Source organism: Babylonia areolata, chromosome 1 (assembly GCF_041734735.1).
Source record: "Babylonia areolata isolate BAREFJ2019XMU chromosome 1, ASM4173473v1, whole genome shotgun sequence".
Lineage (NCBI taxonomy): Eukaryota > Metazoa > Mollusca > Gastropoda > Neogastropoda > Buccinidae > Babylonia > Babylonia areolata.
In genome coordinates, this window is record NC_134876.1 from 55,411,220 (window position 1) to 55,433,719 (window position 22,500).

Consider the following 22,500-nt stretch of genomic DNA (forward strand, 5'->3'; position numbering starts at 1 on the left):
AATGTTAAAGTTTATCACGGACACACACACACACACACACACACACACACACAGAGACAACCGAACACCGGGTTAAAACATACACTCACTTTGTTTACACAAGTGAGTCAACAATAATTCCATCGATCGCCAACAATATATTTCAAGCATATAACCGACATTTAATATAAGCCATATCCAGGCAGGATGTAGGACCACTCAAAACTGAGTGAGGAAATTGCTAACTGCTTGCATATTCAGGCATACATCGTTGTGATGACATAAATACTTGTCCTGTACATACCTTTCAGGTCTTGGAGCCTACATACAGTTAGTCTCCCGGGTTAAAACATAGACTCACTTTGTTTACACGAGTGAGTCAAAAATGCGTAAAGTGTACCAGACTGAGCTTGGATATTTGAGGAGAGAAGACGACTGTCTACCGCAGAAAAAGCCAGTGGCACAAAACCTCTTTGACACCTTGAAAGATATCTTCCAAAGAAACCATCGTTGTTGTTGTTTGTTGTTTTTTTATGCATGGTATGATGAAGATGGTAGTGATTATGACCATGGTGATGATGATTATCATTGTGGTGATGAAGACAACGACGATTTTTGATGATGATGATATCTTCTGGTGAAGAAAGTAGGTATTTATGTTAAAAAGAATTGTGAAATGCGACTCTCTTTTTTTTTTATTGCTTCCAAAACACATTCCTGGCTTTCGTCTGTATTCATGAATGAGGTTTCTTCTTTATTTTTATTTTTATTTTTTCCTTTCTTTTTTTTTTTTTCTTTTTTTTTTCTTTTTTTTTAATAATTCTTTCGATATTACATATTCTCCCATCGAGACTTCCGAGATGAACAGGGAGCCACATGCAGGAGATGAATTATTTATATGCAAAGACTTGAAAAATCGTGGACAGGAAGAGTGACAGGGGTGAGAAAGTAAGGGGTGTGGGTTGTGTGTATGTGGGTGGAGTGAGGTTGAGGGTTGGAATGGAGGGTGGAGTGTGAATTGTGGTGGAGGGGGAGAACCGAAACGAAGAAACGACACTTCAAGATGGCGGACGTGGTCAACAACGTGCATGCAAAGTTTAATTCGTGACATTAAAAACTCTTTTTTAAAAAAAAAAAAAAAAGATCATGTTCAGAGTCGGAATCTTCTTCTTCTTCTTCTTCTTCTTCTTCTTCTCACCTCTTTTCTTCTTCTTTTTAGAGAAAGATTTATTAAGCCTAAATATTATAGATAACCAAATATGTATAAATTGAACCTATTGATGTCTTCAACCTCCTGTGAAATTGTTAGAAACCTTGCTTTATATTTATATAAAGCTTTCAAAGAGACCTGGAAACCATTACGTCATGAGAATACTGACTCTCATGCATTGTTTCCTAGCTAGGCTAGCTTTTATTTGCAACTGATGTCGTATCAAGTTTTCCATATATTTTTCATTATGGTGTTTGCATTGTATTATGATCACATACCCCTTCATAAGGGGCCTTGGCCTATATATGAATAAATCATCTTGAATCTTGAATCTTCTTCTTCTTTTTTTTCTTTTTTTTTTCTTTTTCTTTTTAGATAAGATATTGACTTTTTAGTAACTGTTGTTATATAACCAGGTCATCGAAACAGGCAATATAGGCTATAATTTCGAATAATCCGCGTCCTCTGCCAACCGCCCCCCCACCCCCACCCTCTCTCTCTCTCTCTCTCTCTCTCTCTCTCTCTCTCTCTCTCTCTCTCTCTCTCTCTCTCTCTCTCTCTCTCTCTCTCTCACATGTGTGTTTCTCAGGTTAGCGAAAATGAGACGAACATGCATTATTCAAATAATGATCTCTCCTGGGGATTTTGTTGTTGTTGTTGTTGTTGTTGTTATTATTGTTGTTGTTGCTATTCTATTATTGATGACACCTGATTGAAATACCAGTGTTTAATTTCACTGTGTAACAGTGTGCGCGCCCTGTCGTTGGGTCGAAGATAATTAGGCGATCATTTTTATTTTTACAGGAACGATCATTGATTTCTTTTATTCCGTGAAAACACCAGAAAACAGGAATCAAGCTGGGCACTGAACTGATCTGTCAGCGTCGCCCTTTTCTGGCTGCTATCTCATTTCATTGACAGAGAGGAGCGAAAGTTCGTCGCACAAGGAATGAATAAATAATGGCCAAAGAATATTTCCGTTTTCGTGTCGTTTAAGTCACTAATAGATTTGTTACGAGTAAAAGAAAAAGGAAAAGACAGAAACACACACAGTCTGTTATGTACAAGAAAAAAAATAGATTGTGAAGGATAAGACGTCGGAGGTCTGGTCTCCGTAGCAATTGTTTTTACTTCGCTGAATCGATTTCAGATAAAAGGAGATTGAATAAAGGAAATTACATTGGACAATTGGAGTGTGTGTGTGTGTGTGTGTGTGTGTGTGTGTGTGTGTGTGTGTGTGTGTCTGTGTGTCTGTGTGTGTCTGTGTCTTTGTGTCTGTGTGTGTATGTATGTGTCTGTGTTGAGGCAAGATTCTCATCTTGACCTAATTCGTGCACAACATTCTCCATAAAGCAAGGAGACCAGAAGGATTTTTATTTCCATGATCGGTAAAAGCTTCCAGCGTCGCACGTAGCGACCGCATATAAAAAGCGAGGACAGTTTATTTCAGTCCATTGTGGGCTCCTCGTATAGATGGAAAAGGGGGTGGGAGGTGGAGGAAGAGAGCGGATAGAAAGCTGTAACAACGAAAGGGAAAGCACATTGATTATGTATGATTCAGAAAGCTGGCCAGAGGATTGGCGGCTATACGGGTGTCATACTATTGTGATATTCTCCCTGGAGTGACATTCCGTGGCGGGTATGATGTGAGTTACCGAGCCCATGAATCCATTTTCAGCCTTCTCCACACGGAGCAGAAGAGAGCAGACAGGGTAAGGCAGGTACAAACACACGCATGAGACACACACACACACACACACACACACACACACACACACACACACACACACACACACACACACACATGCACGCTCTTATTTAAATATCTAAACATTTACACGCTTGATTCAATCATTTCACCCCATCAGTGGAAATGGGGATATTGCGCGCGCGCGCACACACACACACACACACATACACAGAGAGAGAGAGAGAGAGAGAGAGAGAGAGAGAGAGACTGGGGTAGGGATAAGTAAACCAAAAATGCACAGGAACAGTACATTAAAAGAAAAGAAAGGAAAGCTAGGACAGAAACCCAAATTTTGCTAGAAACAACAGATTTCATCTTCCTTCAACAAAGCGATTCTGAGACTATTTCTGTAAGGTTTCCAATTCACAAAACGCACGGAGGAAATGTCTTGGGCTTTTATTTTGGTGTCTGTGATATGAAGCTATGGAATTGCCTTGCCGATTTTAAACGAAGCAATATCAGATCTATTGCTGGTACGTTTTTAGCTGCCCTTTAAAACAAATTGTTGGTACGAATCGAATATGTTTACCAGTCTTTTCAACAAAGCGACAGTATAACTATGTTAAAGTGGGACTCGAAGAAACGACGAAAACTAGGGGAATTAGAGTGCGGGGCTCTTTGTTGTATGCAGAGAAACATCAATAGAAAAACAAAGGAAATGTGATGGTGTGTATATAGTGAGACATGCAAAACTGGATTTAAAAAAAAATCATACCTCAACCTTATTTGTGTATACGGTGTAGAACACCACAAAATGGCCGCCTTCAATGACCTCTACTGTTGGCTGTTCGAGGTTAGTTTTTGCCAGCTGGCTTTCTTCAAGGCTGGTCATTATTATTCAACTCTTTATCAAGTGTCGTGGTAGCTATGTCTTCTTCCCTGGGACTCTTCGCATGCACGTACTGACTGTCTTGGGTGCAGCTAAGAACTAACTCCCTGCAGGGCTACTAGCGGAGTGCGTGTGATTTGTCCTTTCCACCGTCAGCTTCCATCACTTGATCTTAGTGAAGATTAGAAGGAGAAGACGAAGAAGAGGAGACGAAGAAGGAGGAGGAGGTGGAAGAAATTTGGTGAAAAGGAAGATGAGGAAAAGAAGAATAAGTGCCAAATGAATAAGAAAAAGACAGAGGGTCTAGGAGGAGGGTTAGAGAAATAAGAAGTACAAGAAAATGACATTAAAGCAGAAGAAGAGGAAGAGCAGGAGGATGAGAAGAAGAAAAAAAAGAAGAAGACGAAGTAGAAGAAGAAAGAGGAGGAGGAGGAGAAACTTAATTAAGGGGGAAGTGGATGAAAAGAGAGAGGAGCAAAAGAAAAAGAAAGAAAAGAAAAGAAGACGAAGAAGAAGGAGGAGGAGACTTTCAAGAAGTTACCGTTGAAGATTAAAAAGAAAACGTTGAAGAAAGAAAGAAGTTCGGAATAGTGCGTAGGCAACGGTTCTGGAAGGTTTCGAGTTTGTGTCCAATACTCTTTGGTGGCTTTCCAGAACTCCGATCTATGCGACAGTGTAAATGGATACCTAACCTTTAATACTGTTCACAACTTTCAGACACAGAGTGAATTAGAAAGCCGAGAAAACTATCGGTCTGGGGGGCTTGGCGACATCAATGCCCGTACATGGAATTCATATTTCAACACCTGTTAGCTACATCTCTGTTGTGACAAGTTGGTTTTATTGTTGTTGATGTATATATATATATATATATATATATATATATATATATATATATATATATATATATATATATATATATAAAGGACGGTAGGGTCATAGAGGAAAAATCTTCAGAATTTACAGTTTCCTCAGTGTCTGTTTTTTCACACACACGCACGTACGCACACACACGCGCGCGCGCGCGCACGCACACACACATACATACATACTCTCTCTCTCTCTCAATAGGTTAAGACTAAATGTTAATGAGGATAAAAAGAAAACAATGTTATTTAGGAAGGGCGATTATCTCGGATGAAAAGAATTTTTTTTTTTATGATGGAGAACAATTAGAAGTTGTGAACAGCTACTGCTATCTTGGATTTACATTTACAACTATGATCAGTAAAAAATATTGGAACTAGACATTTGGTGACAAAAGCGACAAAACCTCTTTATCTTCTGTGTCGTGAGTTTGGGAGCTGCAAAGAAATGACTAGAGAAGTATTTTTCAAAATTTGATAAAAACATTCAACCAATTTTCATGTACTTAAGCGAAATATGTTGTTACAACTTTCAGAAAAATACAGAAATAGTACATTTACTTGCCTGCAAAAGATATCAAGGCGTACCTCTCAAATCACGCAACAAACTTATCTATTCAGAGTTAAGCCGATATCCCCTTTACATTAATTCGAAGGGTAAAAAATGTTGGGTTACAGTGATCAGAGAAATTCTGGCTAAAACAGGATTTTATGAAGTATGACTGAAACAAGAAACTGACAACATCAAGGTATTTCTGTCCCAGTTGAAACAACGTCTGGTTGACATGTATTTGCGAGAATGGACAGTGTATGTTAGAGAAAAGTAAAGATATGGTTTGTATAGATCCGTAGAAGATGGTTTCGGACATGGGAATTATTTCAAACACTTAAACATGTATTGTCTAAGAGTAGCTTCTGACACAAACAAGACTTGGTGTGCTGCCACTGAAAAACAATACTGAGAGGTTTTGTGAGAACCCCGAGGCAAGATTTTGTCCACTTTCTAAACATGTTGATGAGCATGAACACCATCTTATCCATGTTTGCCCATTGTATGCAGACTTGCGAAGAAAATTCATAAGCTCATTTATTAATGTTCGTATGGACACTCTTTTGAATCGTATGTAAAAACAGATGTCTCTATCAGTAGCACAATATATCTTCCATTCAGGTAAGATCCGGCAAAAAACATTTAGCTCTCTCCATACGAACGGCGAAAGAAACGACGTTAACAGCGTTTCACCCCAATTACCATCATCAAAATATTGCAAGCGGAAGGCTCTTATACTGAAGAGGTGAATGTTGACAAAAAAATACCACAATTCTGACGACGGAAGCTAAAGGTTGGGTCATTCAGACACCCACTGGACATCCGAGGGGTCTGTGTAGAGGAGAAGAGAGGACTGGCCGTACTGAGTGAGTTAAGATTGATTAGTGCACTAGCTTAGATTACTGGTAGCAGTGAATGTGTTATTACTTATAAACTACCCTGAGGACTATTTGTTGTGTAGTATGTAACAAGATGCCTGTGATAAGATTATTGTTATTCACATTGGAGTGTACAACGAAGACAGTGTTACCACTACTTCGTCCTCATCCCCACCAAAACCCAATGCAATTGTAATGATGCCTGTGGCCTATTTTCAATTAAAAATTCGCATTAGCATTCGCATTCGCATTCGCTCTCTCTCTCTCTCTCTCTCTCTCTCTCTCTCTTTCTCTCTCACACACACACACACACACACACACACACACACATTGCTAGCGCGCGTTCGCACACAGATAGAAAGAGAGCAACATCGACAGCCAAAACCGCCACACATAATAAATACGGTCATAGATAATGCCGAGGCTTTCTGCAGTACCTTTCAGGATTGTATAACATTTTGCTGTCCCCCCAAACCTTGTTTCTCTCTCACACTATTTCTTTCACCCCGTCCCGCTCTCCCTGCATCTGTGTGTGTGTGTGTGTGTGTGTGTGTGTGTGTGTGTGTGTGTGTGTGTGTGTGTGTGTGTGTGTGTGTGTGTGTGTGTGTGTGTGTCCTGTGTCTCTCTGTGTCTGTCTGTCTGTCTGTCTGTATGTATGTATCTGTCTCTTGTCTCTGTCTGTCAGTATGCCTGTCTCTCTCTCTCTCTCTGCCCACTCTCAGTCTGTCTGTTTGTCTGTCTGTCTATCTGTCCGGCTGCCTGACTGCCTCTCTCTCTCTCTCTCTCTCTCTCTCTCTCTTTCTTTCCCTCTCTCTCTGTCTCATTCTCTCTTTCTCTCTCTCTCAAATATCCTCTTTCTCCCGATATCTTTCTCGCTCTCAAATATTTAGGTCTTCTCTCTCTCTCTCTCTCTCTCTCTCTCTCTCTCTCTCTCTCTCTCTCTCTCAAATAGCTAGGTCTTCGCTGTTTCTCTCCCTCTCTCTAACTCTCTCATTCTCTAAAATATCGGTATCCTCATGTCCTCACTGTTTCCTTCTCCTTCCCCCGCCCCCTTTCTCTCTCTCTCCTCACCCCTCCCTCCCTCCCTCTCTCTGTCTCTCTCAAATTTATCTGTCCTCATTGTTTCTCCTCCCCCACCCCACCCCTCTCTCTCTCTATCCCCCTTTCTCTCTCTTAAATCTGTCAGCCCTCCGTCCACTCCACCCACAAAACGCGCACACGCCCTCCTACCCACATCCCCATCCCCACCCCCCGTTCCCCGATCCCCATTCCCCCAACTCCCGCCCCCCATCCCCCACTCCCCTCCCATTTCTACCACCCCTCCCCGACTTTCTCGTTGATATTTCCCACCTGATTGCACTTTTAAGAGGCCCCTAAAGAAAGAGTAAACCTGCTAAGTACAAATACACCCGGCGGTGTAAATTTTCTGCATCAATGCATCCAGACACGCTCTCTTCTGCATGATAGAATGAGCACATTTTTATGGTCATTACAAGGATACTCCTCAACAACAACAAAAAAAATGAAGAGGCCCATTTGGTCTGGGTTAAGAATGGCTGTATGCCAACCATCACGTGAGAGACATTTTGCACAGACAGATATTAACTCATCTCTGTGAGAGAGAGAGAGAGAGAGAGAGAGAGAGAGAGAGAGAGAGAGAGAGAGAGAACCCAAACCTTTCAAACGTCAGCACCAGCATAGCCTCATCACTTTCCAAATGTTGGGTTCGATCCCTTGAGAACCAAACACGGGGTAGTGGAGAGAAAAAAAAGTTGGCAGACTTGCTGATCCACTGCTGATGGGCTCTCTCTTTCTGCTGTTGCATCGTGTAGTTTTTTTTAGGAAGGTTCTGTTCGCCACTCCTTTCTCTCCCTCCACTCAACCATCCCATCACGCCCCCTTCATCCCGAGATGGCTATTCCTATCGGCTTTGTCACGGGGAAACGGGAGTCGCTGTAAAGCCTGGACATAACTCTGTAACTGAGCGTTCGTGCAGGAAGTAACAGCGGGGGAGGTCCCCCACAAGACTGCATTGTCTTTGTCACCAGGAGAGAGAGAAAAAAAGAACAAAAAACCCAAAAAACTATAATAAAAAAAAAGAACAGGACAAAGAACAATGATGTCCAATTCCTCACAACCCACACTCTGTTCCTTTCCTTCAAACCCCCCCCCCCCTCGCCCCCCCCCCCCCCCGCCCCCCCCCCCCCTCTCACAATCACAAATGCCCCACAGAGTTCTCATCATGGTACATTGTACAAGTAAGTGTTCATCTGTGTGTGTGTGTGTGTGTGTGTGTGTGTGTGTGTGTGTGTGTGTGTGTGTGTGTGTGCCGTGGAAGCTGTGATACGTAGACTAGAAATGAGTGTGTGGAGGAGGGGGTAGAGGAGGTGCAAGGTAATGTGTGTGTGTGTGTGTGTGTGTGTGTGTGTGTGTGTTGGAGCTCATGTACGTTTATATGTATTTGACTGTGCTTTCATATCTGTGAAACTGCATGTTCGGTGCATATCTGTTATGCATGTGTGGGTGTATATGTGAATGTGTGTCTTCATGTTTTACATCTATTTGCTTATTTATCATCATTGTTATCTTTTTCTCTTTTTTTTTTTTTTTTACATTATAGTTATCATTTATTTATTTATTTATTTGTGTAAGCTTATCTATTATTTATTCACCTCAAAGCCTGACTAATTGCGTTGGGTTACGCTGCTGGTCAGGCATCTGCTTGGCAGATGTGGTGTAACGTATATGGATTTGTCCGAACGCAGTGACGCCTCCTTGAGCTACTGAAACTGAAACCGAAACTCATCATGGTACGTGGAGCCCTATCGGTGTGTAAAAAGCATAATATTCTCAGTAATGAACTTGCTGATGATGATGATGATGATGATGATGATAACAATGGTGATGATGATAATAATGATGATGATAATTATAATGATGACGACGACGACGATGATGATAATAAATCATTTGCAATGGTGATGCATTGGTGGTGGTCGTGATGATGATGACGACGTCGACGACGACGATGACGACTACGGCGACGATGACAATGACGTTGATGATAAATGTGAATAGTGATGGTTGTTGATGATGATAATGACAATGATGATACCGATGCTGACAACGATAATGATTGACAATGATGATCATGGTGGTGGTGGTGGTGGTGGTGGTGGTGGTGGCAACAACGACGAGCGATGGCAATGTTGAGGACATAACCCAAAAAATGCACACGAAGAAAAGGCGACATCCCAGTGCTCCTCATACGTCTTGGCAAGCACCCCCTTCAGATTCAGAACTGAACCAAACCGCCGGCGCGCACTTCACGCCAACTGTCCACAGGGAACCCACCCCCTGAACAACGCCACATACTTTTTTTTTATTTTTTTTTTTATTGACCTGCATTGGAAGCAGCCGCTGAAACCGCGGAATTTCCAACGGGGTAGCAATATAATCATAAGCTTTGAACAGCTCCCCGGAAGAACATAAGAAAGGACAGAGGAAGGAAGAGAAGTTAAGGCGGTAATGCCCGGAAACCCGAAGTGTCCAGAAAATCGAAATGCTCACCCCCTCTTTCTCACTCTATCTCTCTCTCTCACTCCCTCTCTCTCTTTCTCTTGTGTAGTTTTAGTTTTGTTTTCTTTTCCATATGTACCCATAACAAAAATGAAAATAAATTATGCTTATTCAAAAAACAGAATCTAATTCAATTCTTAACCACCTATTGAAGTCAACGCCACTTTTACGAAAGTCGTTGAACATGACGTTGCTAAAACATCCAGCCACCAAAGACATGACAGTGTTGTTGTAGTTTTCACTGCTGTTTTTCTGTTGCTCTGTAATCAAACATACTAGGGAAATACGCATTTGATTAGAGCCCTGTTTTGTATTTGTATTTGTATTTCTTTTTATCGCAACAGATTTCTCTGTGTGAAATTCGGGCTGCTCTCCCAAGGGAGAGCGCGTCGCTATACTACAGCGCCACCCTTTTTTTTTTTTTTTTTTTTTTTTTTTTGTATTCTTTCCCGCGTGCAGTTTTATTTGTTTTTCGTATCGACGTGGATTTTTCTTCAGAATTTTGCCAGGAACAACCCATTTGTTGCCGTGGGTTCTTTTACGTGCGCTAAGTGCATGCTTCACGACTCCATCTCCTGTACGATTTTCTTCTCCTTTTTTTTTTCCTTTTTTTGTGGGTGGGGGTTTGGGGGTTGGGGTGGGGGGTCGATGGTTCTCAAGGCTTGACAAGTTGCGTTAGGTCTCTACTGATGCATATGGTGATGCATCTGTTATTGATTTTTTTAGAAGATGTGGTGAAGCAAATATGGATCAATCTGCAACTAAACCTGAAAATCAAATCTAGTTTGAAAAAAAAAAAAAAGGAAGTCTCAAACAAGCAAAATAAATGGCAAGTACAAACAGCCACTCTCTCTCTCTCTCTCTCTCTCTCTCTCTCTCTCTCTCTCTCAGTGTTCTCTCTCTGTGTTCTCTCTCTCTATCTCTCTCTCTCTCACACACATGCACACACGCGCGAGCGAGCACGCGCACGCACACACACACACACACACACACACACACACACACACACACACACACACACACGCACACGCATAGTGTTCTCTCTCTCTCTCTCTCTCTCTCTCTCTCTCACACACACACACACACACACACACACACACACACACACACAAGGAGCTTCCCAATCTTTGAGATTGATTGTCAGAGTCCCCACACCCAGAGCCATTGATTAAAATCATTGTGAAGTAATTATGCGATCTTCTTCCTACACACACTCCATGATTCCTATTCTGTGCCAGTGATCAGTGTGTGTGTGTGTGTGTGTTATTTCATGGTGCTTTTGTGTCAATTAATTTCACGGTGAAATGATTGATAGGATTTTTAGTCTCTCCACTTGTTCAGCGATCGTTGCGTGTGATAGTTGACGTTGATTTTACGCGAATTAATTTCATGCCAGTTGTTATTGTTGTTGTGATTGTTAATGTTTTTGGCTTCAACGTTCTTCTTTAATCACATTCACATTGCTGAAGTCAAATGTCTACGCACGTTATGATTCACACAATCAAGTGATATTGATCGATTGCTTTATTGACTGACCAACTGATTGACTGAATAACTGATTGATTGAACGCTTTTTTTTCGTATTAGATCAATGATAATCGCACAAAGTAAATGAAGACACGCTTGTAAACACCTTTGTAACCTCTGCTGCATGTAATTCCTAAATGAAGCAAGAGAACCACCCAAAGGAATCTAACATATCAAAGACACCTTGGGCAACGAGTACACCAAACAAGAGCTCGTTCTGCTGATAATTGTGGGTGGTACCTCGCTTTCGAAAACAGACAGACAGACAAACTGAGCCGTATACACTCTCCATAAAGAGAGAAAGAGTGAAAATGGATAAAGAGGTATGGATAGAGTGAGAGGGAAGGGGAGAGAAAGAGAGGGTGAGAAAGGATGAGAGAGAGACAGACAGAGCAAACGATAGGGAGAGATAGACATAGAGAGGAAAAGAGAGACAGACAGACAGAAAGAGACGGAGAGAGAGAGGGGGGGAGAGAAAGGGGTAGAGAGAGATGGGGGAGTAAGAAAGGGGGAGAGAAAGGGACAGAGAGAAATAAATGGGAGAGGGGAGAGAAAAAGGGAGCGTAGAGAGAAAAGGAGAGGGGGGAGAGAAAGGGAGAGGGGAGAGAGAAGAGAGGGGAGAGAGAAGAAAGGGGAGAGAGAAAAGGATAGGGGAGAGAGAAAAGGATAGGGGAGAGAGAGAAAGGGGAAAACAGAAAGGGGGACAACAACAATAATAACCAAAAAAAATCATCAACATCATCATTTCAATATAAAGAAGTATAAAAACGAAAAACTCATGATAGATACAGAAGAAGAAGAAGACAAAAAGAGACAGAGAGAGGTGAGGGAAGCTCATCAACAATAACCGCATAGCCTTTGATCAACCAACCACCAATATTTCAATATAAAACAAAAAGAACCAAGACAAAAGACAGAAAGAACAGAAGGAGGGCACGGCGATGAACGGGGATGCGGGAGATGGGAGCGAAAGGAATGGGTCGGAAAGAAAAAAATAAATAAATACAAATAAACAAAGCAAACAAACAAAACAAAAACAAAAAAAAAACACCACTTACTTGCACGGTCACCGCCGAAGATGTGATGACAACCGTGGTGGAAAATGTGGGAAGAAGAGGAAGTGGAGAAGGAAGGGGGGAAACAAGAGGAGGCAGAGGAGGAGGACGTGCAGGAGCAGTAGTAGTAGTACTGGTATCCACCACCACCACCACCACTGGCACCGATGGCTGAGCTGTCCCGACGACGAGAAATGGCACCACCACTACTACAGGCCGCCGACAGAGTGCTGTTGCCTCCCTGACTCTTCCCCGCCACAGAGCCAAGACCCTGTACAGCTCTCGCCTGTTGCTGCGACACTGCGTGCGACTGCTGCCGCCTCTGCTGCTGCTGGTGTTGGTGGTGGCGGTGGTGGTGGAGATGTTGATGGTGAGAGTCGTTGTGGTGGTCGCCGTGGTGGTGGTGGTGGTGGTGGTGGAGAGGCTGTGGGGGTGGTGGGGGTGGAGGCTGCTGATGCAGCTGTCTGCCGGACTCGTGAGGTGGCACATACGGAGAGGAACGGCTGTCTTCGCTGGAGGTAAGGGCAGGGGGGGAGGCGGAGGTGGTGCTGGCGCTGGTGCCCATTGTGAGAAGGGGAGAGGGGATGCAAGGGGTGGGGAGAGGGTGGGGGTGATGTTTTACTAGTCTGTGTTGGTTGGTTAGTTGATAAGAGGTTATGTGGTTGGTGTTGATGGTAGGGGAGTGGGGACGGTGAGCGGGTAGGGTGGGGGGTCGGAGTAGTGAGGACTGAGAAAGCTGCCGGGGTGCGATTATGAGTGTTTGCGTTGGTGTTATAAAAATTGAGTAGTTGCCTCTTTCTTTGTTTCGTTTCTTTTGTTTCCTGATTGCTGTTTTTTTTGGATTGTTTTGTATTTGTGTTTTGCGGTGGAACAGGTGGTATCAAAGAGAAAGATTAAACAAAAAAAAGGGGGGGAAAGGAGGAAATACTGAGTGAGAGGTGAGTGAGTGAGTGACTGACTAACTGACTGACAAGCTGAATGAATGAGAACTGCAGGGCTGCCAGCAGTACAGCAGTATATCTTCAGCTAGGAGACAGTTCTTGTTTTTTCCCTGTACAATGTGGTCATTAACCACACACTTAATTTCACCAGAAAATGAATGTCTCAGACTACAGTTTATGGATTCGAAATAAACTAACTATCTGTGACAACATTTGGTGTCAAATGCCTTACTCCTACATCTCTACCTCTTCTGTCACCTTTTTTTTTCGAGATCGCAAAAGTATTGTATGAAATAAAACATTTACAGTTTCACCATCCTTGGATCTGATAATTTTGGTAGCGGTAGCAGCAGTGTGTTGACAATGTGCAAAGCTGCGTTAGATGTATTGACTGGGTAAAAAGGTGCAAAGATCTTGAAGGAAAGAGTCTTAGGTCATACTTGGTGTTCAAATTTCTGTTTGGGGAAAAAAAAATATGGGCATCAAATGATAAGATTAAGCAATGAGGCTACGCCTAACAGAATATTTAGGTGTACACATTCATGGTGAGAATTAAAAAAGGTGTGTGTGTGTGTGTGTGTGTGTGTGTTATGGGGTGGACTGGATGGACGGGGGGTGGGGGGGGGAGATAAAACTCCAGATAAGGCCTGGTTTTGTCTCATCTGACATGAGTTCCCATTGTTGTCACAGCTGCTGAGGTTGTTGTCATTGTGTCGATGTTACTGCTGACGAGTAGACTTTGGCCCATGCATGAGTCGTGCTGGAACGAGATTCAAGAAGCATCACTTCATTGCCTCATTATCTATTTAAGATGTATTTAATCATCATTTCATGATCTACATAGACTGAATAATCATTCAAAAGTTTTTATCGGGTAACAATGTTTCTCTGGCGCAAACTATCTCCATTTTCCTTTCTTTCTTTTTTTTCTTTTATTTTCGTTTTTGTATCTGTTTTCCACACACAAAAACACTACATGGAGATTCTACCAGTCAGATTCTTCCTATATAGATATTTACGATCTTTTAACATGACTTTTACGATCTTCTGCAGTTGTTCCAGGTATAAACAGCGAAACAGGTTTAAGTTTTACGTGTAATGTATTATTTGTCGTCTGACTTGTGTACATCAAAATCTTAACCTTTAATTTGACACCAAAATGCATTAGAAAATCGTTTTGTTTTGTTTTTATCAAACGTTTGGGGCTGGGGGAAGCACAGTAAGTGACCTCGAGAGAAGAGCTGCAAATTCGGATCAGACTTGCCGCGTTTTTTCAGACAAGGGAGACGTGCCATTGTGTGCTGAACTCGTTAGTTACAATCATGTTTTAACCCTTTCGCCGCCAAGCTCGCATTTATGCACAGGTGGGGTAGAGGACCCATGTCACTGAAAGGTGACCATTCATTGGTCTGTTATCCATGAACCTACTGCTCTTAATGTTCGGTGGTAGGATATGCCATATTTTCTATACATCGCAGGGGGAATCCCCAACTACTCTTAGCCACTGTCTTTTCTGTGTTTATACCACAAGGGAATTTTGTATGCTAAATTGACTGGCGGTGAAAGGGTTAAGAAACCACGGAATGGGGACCGATCTACAGCACAGTGGCACCACCACAAACGACAACGCATCGCGATAGGCAAGCGAAAATGCCCATGTTTATTCAGGGCCGCCAGAATCGGTCACAACCATGTGACTTAAAAGTTAGAGCCCAGTGCTAACAGAGCCCAGTGCTGACAGAGCCCAGTGTCAACAGCGCCCAGTGCTCAGTGCTAACAGATCCCAGTGCTAACCGAGCCCAGTGCTCAGTGCTAACAGATCCCAGTGCTGACAGAGCAGAGCCCAGTGCTAACACAGTTTAGCTATGCAGGCCCCCACGTTCTGAAGGTCATATAACTGACAGGTTGTTTTTTTGTTTGTTTTTTTGTTTTCTTGTTATTGTTGTTGTGTGTGTGTGTGTATTAGGGGGTGGGGTGAAGGTCAACCTGTCATGTTACAGTGAAGTTTACAATCTCTGAAATAGCTCTCCATGTCAATACTGGTCGTGCCCGATGCTTTTCTTTATCATGTCAGTTTGTCAATTAGGCCAAGCCATACATTTTGCAATAGGCCTGATAAATTAGATTTTTTAAAGAAGTAAAACAACATGAAAGAACAGAAAGAAAAATGACATGTTTTTTTCATCCTGTCTTTCCGTTTATTTCGTGATATTTGAAACTATGAACCAGCGTGTAGAACTGAGAAAGGTGTCTCTGTAAGGAATCAACAATCTGGTCAGAACAAAGTTCATATCATAACCTGCATATAGATTATAAGTATTTCCTCTAAAATATGATTGGCAAATTCAGCATTAAAGTTGATCCGATGCATTGAAGAATGTGGGATCATCTGAAGAGGAAATACAAAAGTCAAATAGATCAAATAGCAAATTATACATAAACCAAATTATTCCCAAACACGCAGCTACTTGAAATTAAGTCAACGTAAGCAAGTAATAATTTCGCACCGTTCGGTCAAGCTGGAACATTTACCGGCCACACATGTTTATCCAGAACTGAGCAAGAGTGAATTGATGTGTTGGCATATCAAGATCGAAAAGGTCTACAAAGCCATTGGTGTTTTCAGCATTTTCAAAGAAAACCTGGAAACTATCATCACAGGGACGAATTCGAATGTTGAACGTATGGAAAAGCATTGAATCTGTTTTATACCAACAGCCACCATGTTGATTGTATCGTATTCTAATGCATTGTGCTGTACCGTACTGCATTGTACTGAACTGTACTGTACTGTACTGTACTGTACTGTACTGTAATAGCCCTGTAGAGTAGTGTAGTGTAATGTTCTCTTTTCTTATTAGTCATTTTTAACAAGACCAAGTACGAACACGACGTTGACAACATTTTATCACCATTGTTGGTTCTTTTTGTTTGTTTGTTTTTAAGGTGGGTGAGTAACGTCGTTAGAAGGAAATTTCCGAACCACCATCGTTGCAACATTAACCACTGGTCGAGAACACCCGCGGCAACCACGCTCCGACTGCCGGTAGTAAACAACGCCTGTGGGCGTGTGCAGCTTTGCTGATTAGCTTGCTAAAGCATGGTGCAACGAGCAACAAACATGCCACGTAATGAACGATAAATAAAGCAAGCTGCATGGGATAAATGTTCTTGCATGTCTCATGATGTGGCCGATTTCGCCATGCTCATTAGCATTGATAACGTGCCTCGCGTGTTCTGTGTGTATAGAATAGAATAGAATATGTGTTTATTACCAAGTGTACCGGGATCACAAGGAATACTGTATATAGCATCGTTTATCTTTGTGCATGCGTTGCAAACACGTACGTTAAAATGGGTCACGGTCTTGAAGATGCTGAAACGTGAAATATTCATTCACATGAGGCATACTCGTACGGGAATGTTTATGACGCTTTGTGTGTGTGTGTGTGTGTGTGTGTGTGTGTGTGTGTGTGTGTGTGTGTGTGTGTGTGTGTGTTCCCCCACCACATAGAAAAGAGAAAAGACAATTTTTCTCCCCCACAAAACGGTCAAGTGAAAAGAAAGACAGATGGTGAACGCAGATACACGTACACACACACACACACACACACACACACACACACACACACACACACATCTGCTGTGGCATCAATATTTTGTAACGTTCTGGACCACACACGCCGTAATGCACTTAGGCACTGGGCGATAAAAATATGTACAATATCATGGGTAAGGATGTACTCTGTATAAACTCAAGTCAATGTATGCTTTGTACAACGTAGTGGGTTAGGCTGCACTCTGTATAAACTCACATGTCAGGGTGTAACTACTCTGAATAAAGTCGTGGTTATGGCGTATTCTGTATAAACCCTTATGCCAAGGCGTAGTCTGTACAAAGTCATGAATCGATGCGTACTCTGTACAAAGTCATGAGTGAATGTGTAGTCGTAAGTCGTAAGTCAGGGTAAGTGCCCTGTATAAACTCATATGTCAGGGTGCAATGTGTACAGTCGTGGGTAAGGGTATACTCTGTACAATGCCAAGGGTGCACAGTCGTTGGTCTGAGTATACTCTGTACAATACCATAATACTGCGAGGGTGCACTGTGTACATTATATGTTAGGATGTACAATGTCACTGGGTAGAATGTACAAAGTCAGGGGTCAACGTGTATCAAGCACAATGTTATGAGTCAATGGATACTCTGTACAGTCATCGGTCAGGATATATCGAGTGTCCCCCAAAAAGGTGAACCGCTTTTTGACAAGTATTTTCTCAGTGATAGAGAAACCGAATTCATTGAAAATGTTCACACAGTAACCTTAGGGTATCATCAACATGTCTGCAAAATGTCTGAAAGTTTAGACGCAAATTATGCGAGTATTGTCAAATTCAAAACAGCATGTCAAAAAATCCAATATCAGAGGAAAACACTTTCTCCTTGAAACAGTTTTCAATGGTAACCTTATCACTTTCACTCAAAAGCATGGTTCATCCTTCCGAACTGAAATTTTGGACAGAACTGATTTTGGATACACACGACAATAATAAAAAAAATCAATAGACTTGACACCCAGACAGGCTATTTTTAGACTGACACTGATTAACAGATGCCAACACCTGGCAGGTGGCATGAACATGATGGTCACATTGCACAGCTCTGATATTGGATTTTTTGACATGCTGTTTTGAATTTGAAAATGCTCGCATAATTTGCGTCCGAACCAGTAGACTTGTTGATGATACCCTAAGGGTACTGTGTGAAAATTTTCAATGAATTCGGTTTCTCTATCACTGAGAAAATACTTGTCAAAAAGCGGTTCACTTTTTGTGGGGACACCCGAAATTCTGTACAAAGTCGTAGGTCGGGGTGTGTTCCGGTTTCAGGTCACCTGTTACTTCATTTCCCCCAGACTCTACTGGATTGTTTTCTCAAGAGTGCATACACATTTTCGACAAGAGCCAATTGCCACCCTGAAAGTCCCATATTCTTGTGTGTGTGTGTGTGTGTGTGTGTGTGTGTGTGTGTGTGTGTGTGTGTGTGTGTGTGTGTGTGTGTGTGTGTGTAAATTCCCAATATACTGATGTATTTTTTTTTATCTGTGAACCTTTGAAAAAAATGTTGAAGAAAAATATAGTAGACCTCCCTGGTTATTTCACTGGAAACTCCAGGGCTCCACTTTGAAAACATGTCCTTTTTGATTTTATAACTATTTGTTTTAAATTTCCAAAAAGCCTTTCATCTGGCCACCACGAACACCCGTCACCCGAAACTGATTTTCCGAAAAACGTGTTCGACTGAATAAATCTCTGGTTTCCCACCTTAACTCTACTGATGACTCCGTGCACGGTAGACAATGGGGTGTTCCATCTGTCTGTAATTATCTTTCTGTCGTGGATCCTTCCACTGGAAATGTCATAAATGAACTCTTACGATCTGCATTCAAATTTAAAATATTTGTTTTTATAACCGCCGTCTGCTGTAAGATAAGGGAGACTATTCTTACAATCTATAGTTCCGTTCGGTACGAGATAATCTTCCTTGCTTGGGAACGCTGAAATAAGCAAATGAATAAATAAATAAATAATTGAATTAGTAAATAAATAAATGAATAAATACATTTTTTAATGTTTGAAAAGAAAGAACGAAAGGAAGAAGGAAATGACAAGAAGAAAAATGATGATGATGAATGGTATTAAAAAAAAAAAAAAAATCTGTCAGTTGATTGTGCATACTCATGTTTTCATAACTTCTATAAAATAAAATAAAAAATCATTGGCAACTTTTCAGATTGTCAGTCGATTTTGCCAGTTGGTGGCCGATTAATATTTGTGCTCCCAATATCTCTTGTTCTAGCGCATCTATGTCTGCCACCGTCCATGTGTCCATTTTGCTGTGCGTTTTAGAATTGTATTGTATTGCATTACTCTTTGTCTCACACCAAATAAAGTACAAGATCAGCACTCTATGTTATAGATGTATTCACAAAACTGCCCATTCCTATCTCTGCGGCTGCCTTCACCTCTACACTCCATCTCGCTCACTACTGTACGATCGGCTTCGGATCCACTCTGTTTACGCATACCCAGATTCAAACCCTCGACTATTGGCCGCCGTTCTTTCTCTGTCTCTGGACCTTGCAATTGGAATGAACTTCCTCTTTCGCTTCGTCAAGTCTCCACACTCAGCTCTTTCAAGTCTGGTCTTAAAACCCATCTCTTCCCAAAATAGCCTCCCTTCCCTGCCTCTTCCTTGTCTTTAGTTTCTCCAGTTTTAGAGTTATGCATGCGTGTAAATGACTGGTGCGATAGCCCTTTGATTTGTCTCTGCACATGATTCAGCGTTATATAAATACCATTATTATTATTATTATTATTACAACACATTTCTCTGTGTGAAATTCGGGCTGCTCTCTTCAAGGAGAGCGCGTTGCTACAGCTCACCACCATGTTTTTTCTTTCTTTTCTTTTCTTTTATTTAAAAAAAAAAATTATACTGTCTGCAAGTGTATTTGTTTGTGGGTTTATTCTACTTAATTATCTTTGCCAGAGACAATCTTTGGTTGCCGTAGGTTCTTTTACGTGCGCTATTTCCATGCTATGGAAGATGTGATTAATTAATTAACTGATATATAATTGGCATCTTCTTCTTCTTCTGCGTTCGTGGGCTGCAACACCCACGTTCACTCGTATGTACACGACTGAGTGGGCTTTTACGTGTATGACCGTTTTTACCCCGCCATGTAGGCAGCCATACTCCGCTTTCGGGGGTGTGCATGCTGGGTATGTTCTTGTTTCCATAACCCACCAAACGATGACATGGATTACAGGATCTTTAACGTGCGTATTTGATCTTCTGCGTGCGTATACACACGAAGGGAGTTCAGACACTGGCAGGTCTGCACATATGTTGACCTGGGAGATCGGAAAAATCTCCACCCTTTACCCATCAGGCACCGTTACTGAGATTCGAACCCGGGACCCTTATATTGAAAGTCCAACGCTGTAACAACTCGGCTATTGCGCCCGTCAGTTGATATATAAATATATACATAAATACATATAAAAACGAATGCGGAAATAAACAAATACATAAATAAACGAAAGAATGAATGATAAATAAATGAATGTTGTGGAATTTTATACGTATATAAAGATTACACGATTAATGCTATTTATTTATGTATTCATTTATTTATTTATTTACTTGCTTACTTACTTATTTATTCATTTGTTTGTTTGTTTGATTGATTGTTTATTTATTCCTACGGGCCTTAAATTTTGTGGAATTATAAACGCATATATAAAGATTAAACGTGTTCGGTATAGTTTCACCTGTCAAGACCCCAGCTGTTATTTCATTTCACTTTTTAAAATTCAGTTTTTAGCATTTATATCTGAATTCCACGAGCAGAACCACAACATCGGAAGAAATACTGACTTGCAAGAAAGTCTAATGTAATCTGTAATATGCCCATTTGAAAATTTGACACGTCAATGAGCAAAATAAAGAGTGAATGATAATGTCTTCTTTTTTTTTTTTTTTACACACACACACCGTGATACACACACACATACACACATTCCTCTGTATCCCGTTGAACGTTTTTTGTTGTTGTTGTTGTTGTTTTGTTTTTGTTTGTTTGGTTGTTGTTTTTTTTGCAACGGATTGGTTCAGGTTACCCAGCTTATAGATTGTTATTTATGTGCATTATTATTTCATTGTTTATTTTCCTTTCGGATTCCGGTTACTCACTTCTTTTTCTTCTTTTATTGTTATTCTTCTTTTTCTTTTTCTTTTTTCTTCTTTTTTTCTTTCTTTTTTTTCTTCTTTTTCTTTTTCTTCTTTTATTATTCTTCTTCTTTTTTTTTTTTTTTTTTTTTTTTTTTCTTAGCTTCTGGAATGAGCAGATAGCCATTCCGTTCCAAGCTGTGACTTCGTGTAGCAAGCGCTTTAACTCTGGCAACTTACTTGATCCGACGGCAATTGCAGGAGTTGTTTCCCTTTGTTCATTTCCTCATCTGTGACCAGTTTTCTTTGAGTTGGTTGTTGTTCTTGTAGTTGTTGACACTGTTGCTGTTGTCTTTTTTTTTTAGATGTTGTCAAGTTACAACATTCCCATTTCCTGCCCACCTCCATTCCCTTTCTTCTCTGCCTCTGCAGCTCCCTCTCCCCTCTCCGCTTCCGCTTGGATTGGTTGTTGTCTTTTGGTTTGCATTGTGTGCATGTCTGTCTGTCTGTCTTCTTTCACCATCTCTCTCTCCATCTCTCTATCCTCTGTCTGTCTGTCTCTCTCTCTAATATATATATAGAGAGAGACAGACAGACAGACAGACAGACAGACAGAGACATAGACAGATCTTTCTTTCTTTCTTTCTTTTTTTCTATCAATGTCTTTCCTAAGTCTTCGTCACCTTTCTCTATATATCGTTCCCAGTCTCTCTTCACGCACACACACACACACACACACACACCCGCGCGCGCGCGCGCGCACGCACACACACGCACACACACACATACATACATACATACATACATACATAGACACACGCACCAGCACGCACGAGCGCTCGCGTGAGAGAGAGACAAACAGACAGGCAGACTGACAGAGAGACAAAGACAGACAGACAGGCGGACAGACAGAGACAGACAGAGAAACAGAGAGAGAGAGGGAGTGTAAAGAGAAACGGCAATCAGACATATAACCGGTTTTGTTTTGTTTTGTTTTTTTGTTGTTGTGTTGTTTTTTTTGTTTTTGTTGTTGTTGTTCATTTCCTCATTGGTGAACAGTTTTATTTGGCAAACATATTTTAGCGGGATAAGAAGTAATAATTCAAGATAATTATTCAAAATGTCAGAGGCGGTAGACATACAACACATTGACACTGACATAATACCCAAGCTTTCGGCAATGCACGAACACCTTTAAAAGCAATAAGAAAATGCGCTTATTTACTTATTCATTTCTTTATTCGTTTCTTTATTTGCTTATCTACTTATCGAATCATTTATTCATTTTATTCTTTGTCTCCTTGGTTGATATCGAGATTCACATAGTTTTTTTAAGCGTGATAAATCTAGCTTTTATTCAATCATGTATGTGTTTATATCCATTTGCTTGATCATCTGTTAAATCCACGTTTCCTAAAGCTGAACAAAATTTCATCATTAGTTTATTTGTCTACGAAATCCGCAGATTTTAATCGCAATGCATTTTGATTTTTTTTTTTTGGGGGGGGGGGGGGGGGGGGGGGGGGTGTATGAGGGGGATCTCATATTAGGGGGTAGGAAGCAATTCTCACTCGCTGAAGTTTACCTCATGTATCCTTCCA

The 22,500-nt window shown here is 41.2% G+C and overlaps 2 protein-coding genes across 2 annotated transcripts in view; one reads left to right on the plus strand and one right to left on the minus strand.

Annotated features, from left to right (window-relative positions):
• LOC143284657 (paladin-like) overlaps positions 1 to 12,788 on the minus strand; it is a 322,876-nt gene extending 310,088 nt beyond the window's left edge. The window contains exons 1-2 of the mRNA XM_076591602.1: positions 12,711 to 12,788; positions 12,227 to 12,554 (exon numbers count right to left, since the gene is read on the minus strand). Of these exons, the coding sequence (XP_076447717.1) occupies positions 12,227 to 12,554; positions 12,711 to 12,788 (406 nt within the window). The remainder of the gene's footprint in view (positions 1 to 12,226; positions 12,555 to 12,710) is intronic.
• LOC143284143 (solute carrier family 15 member 4-like) overlaps positions 1 to 22,500 on the plus strand; it is a 531,759-nt gene that overhangs the window by 349,344 nt on the left and 159,915 nt on the right. The gene's annotated exons all lie outside the window — the stretch shown is intronic.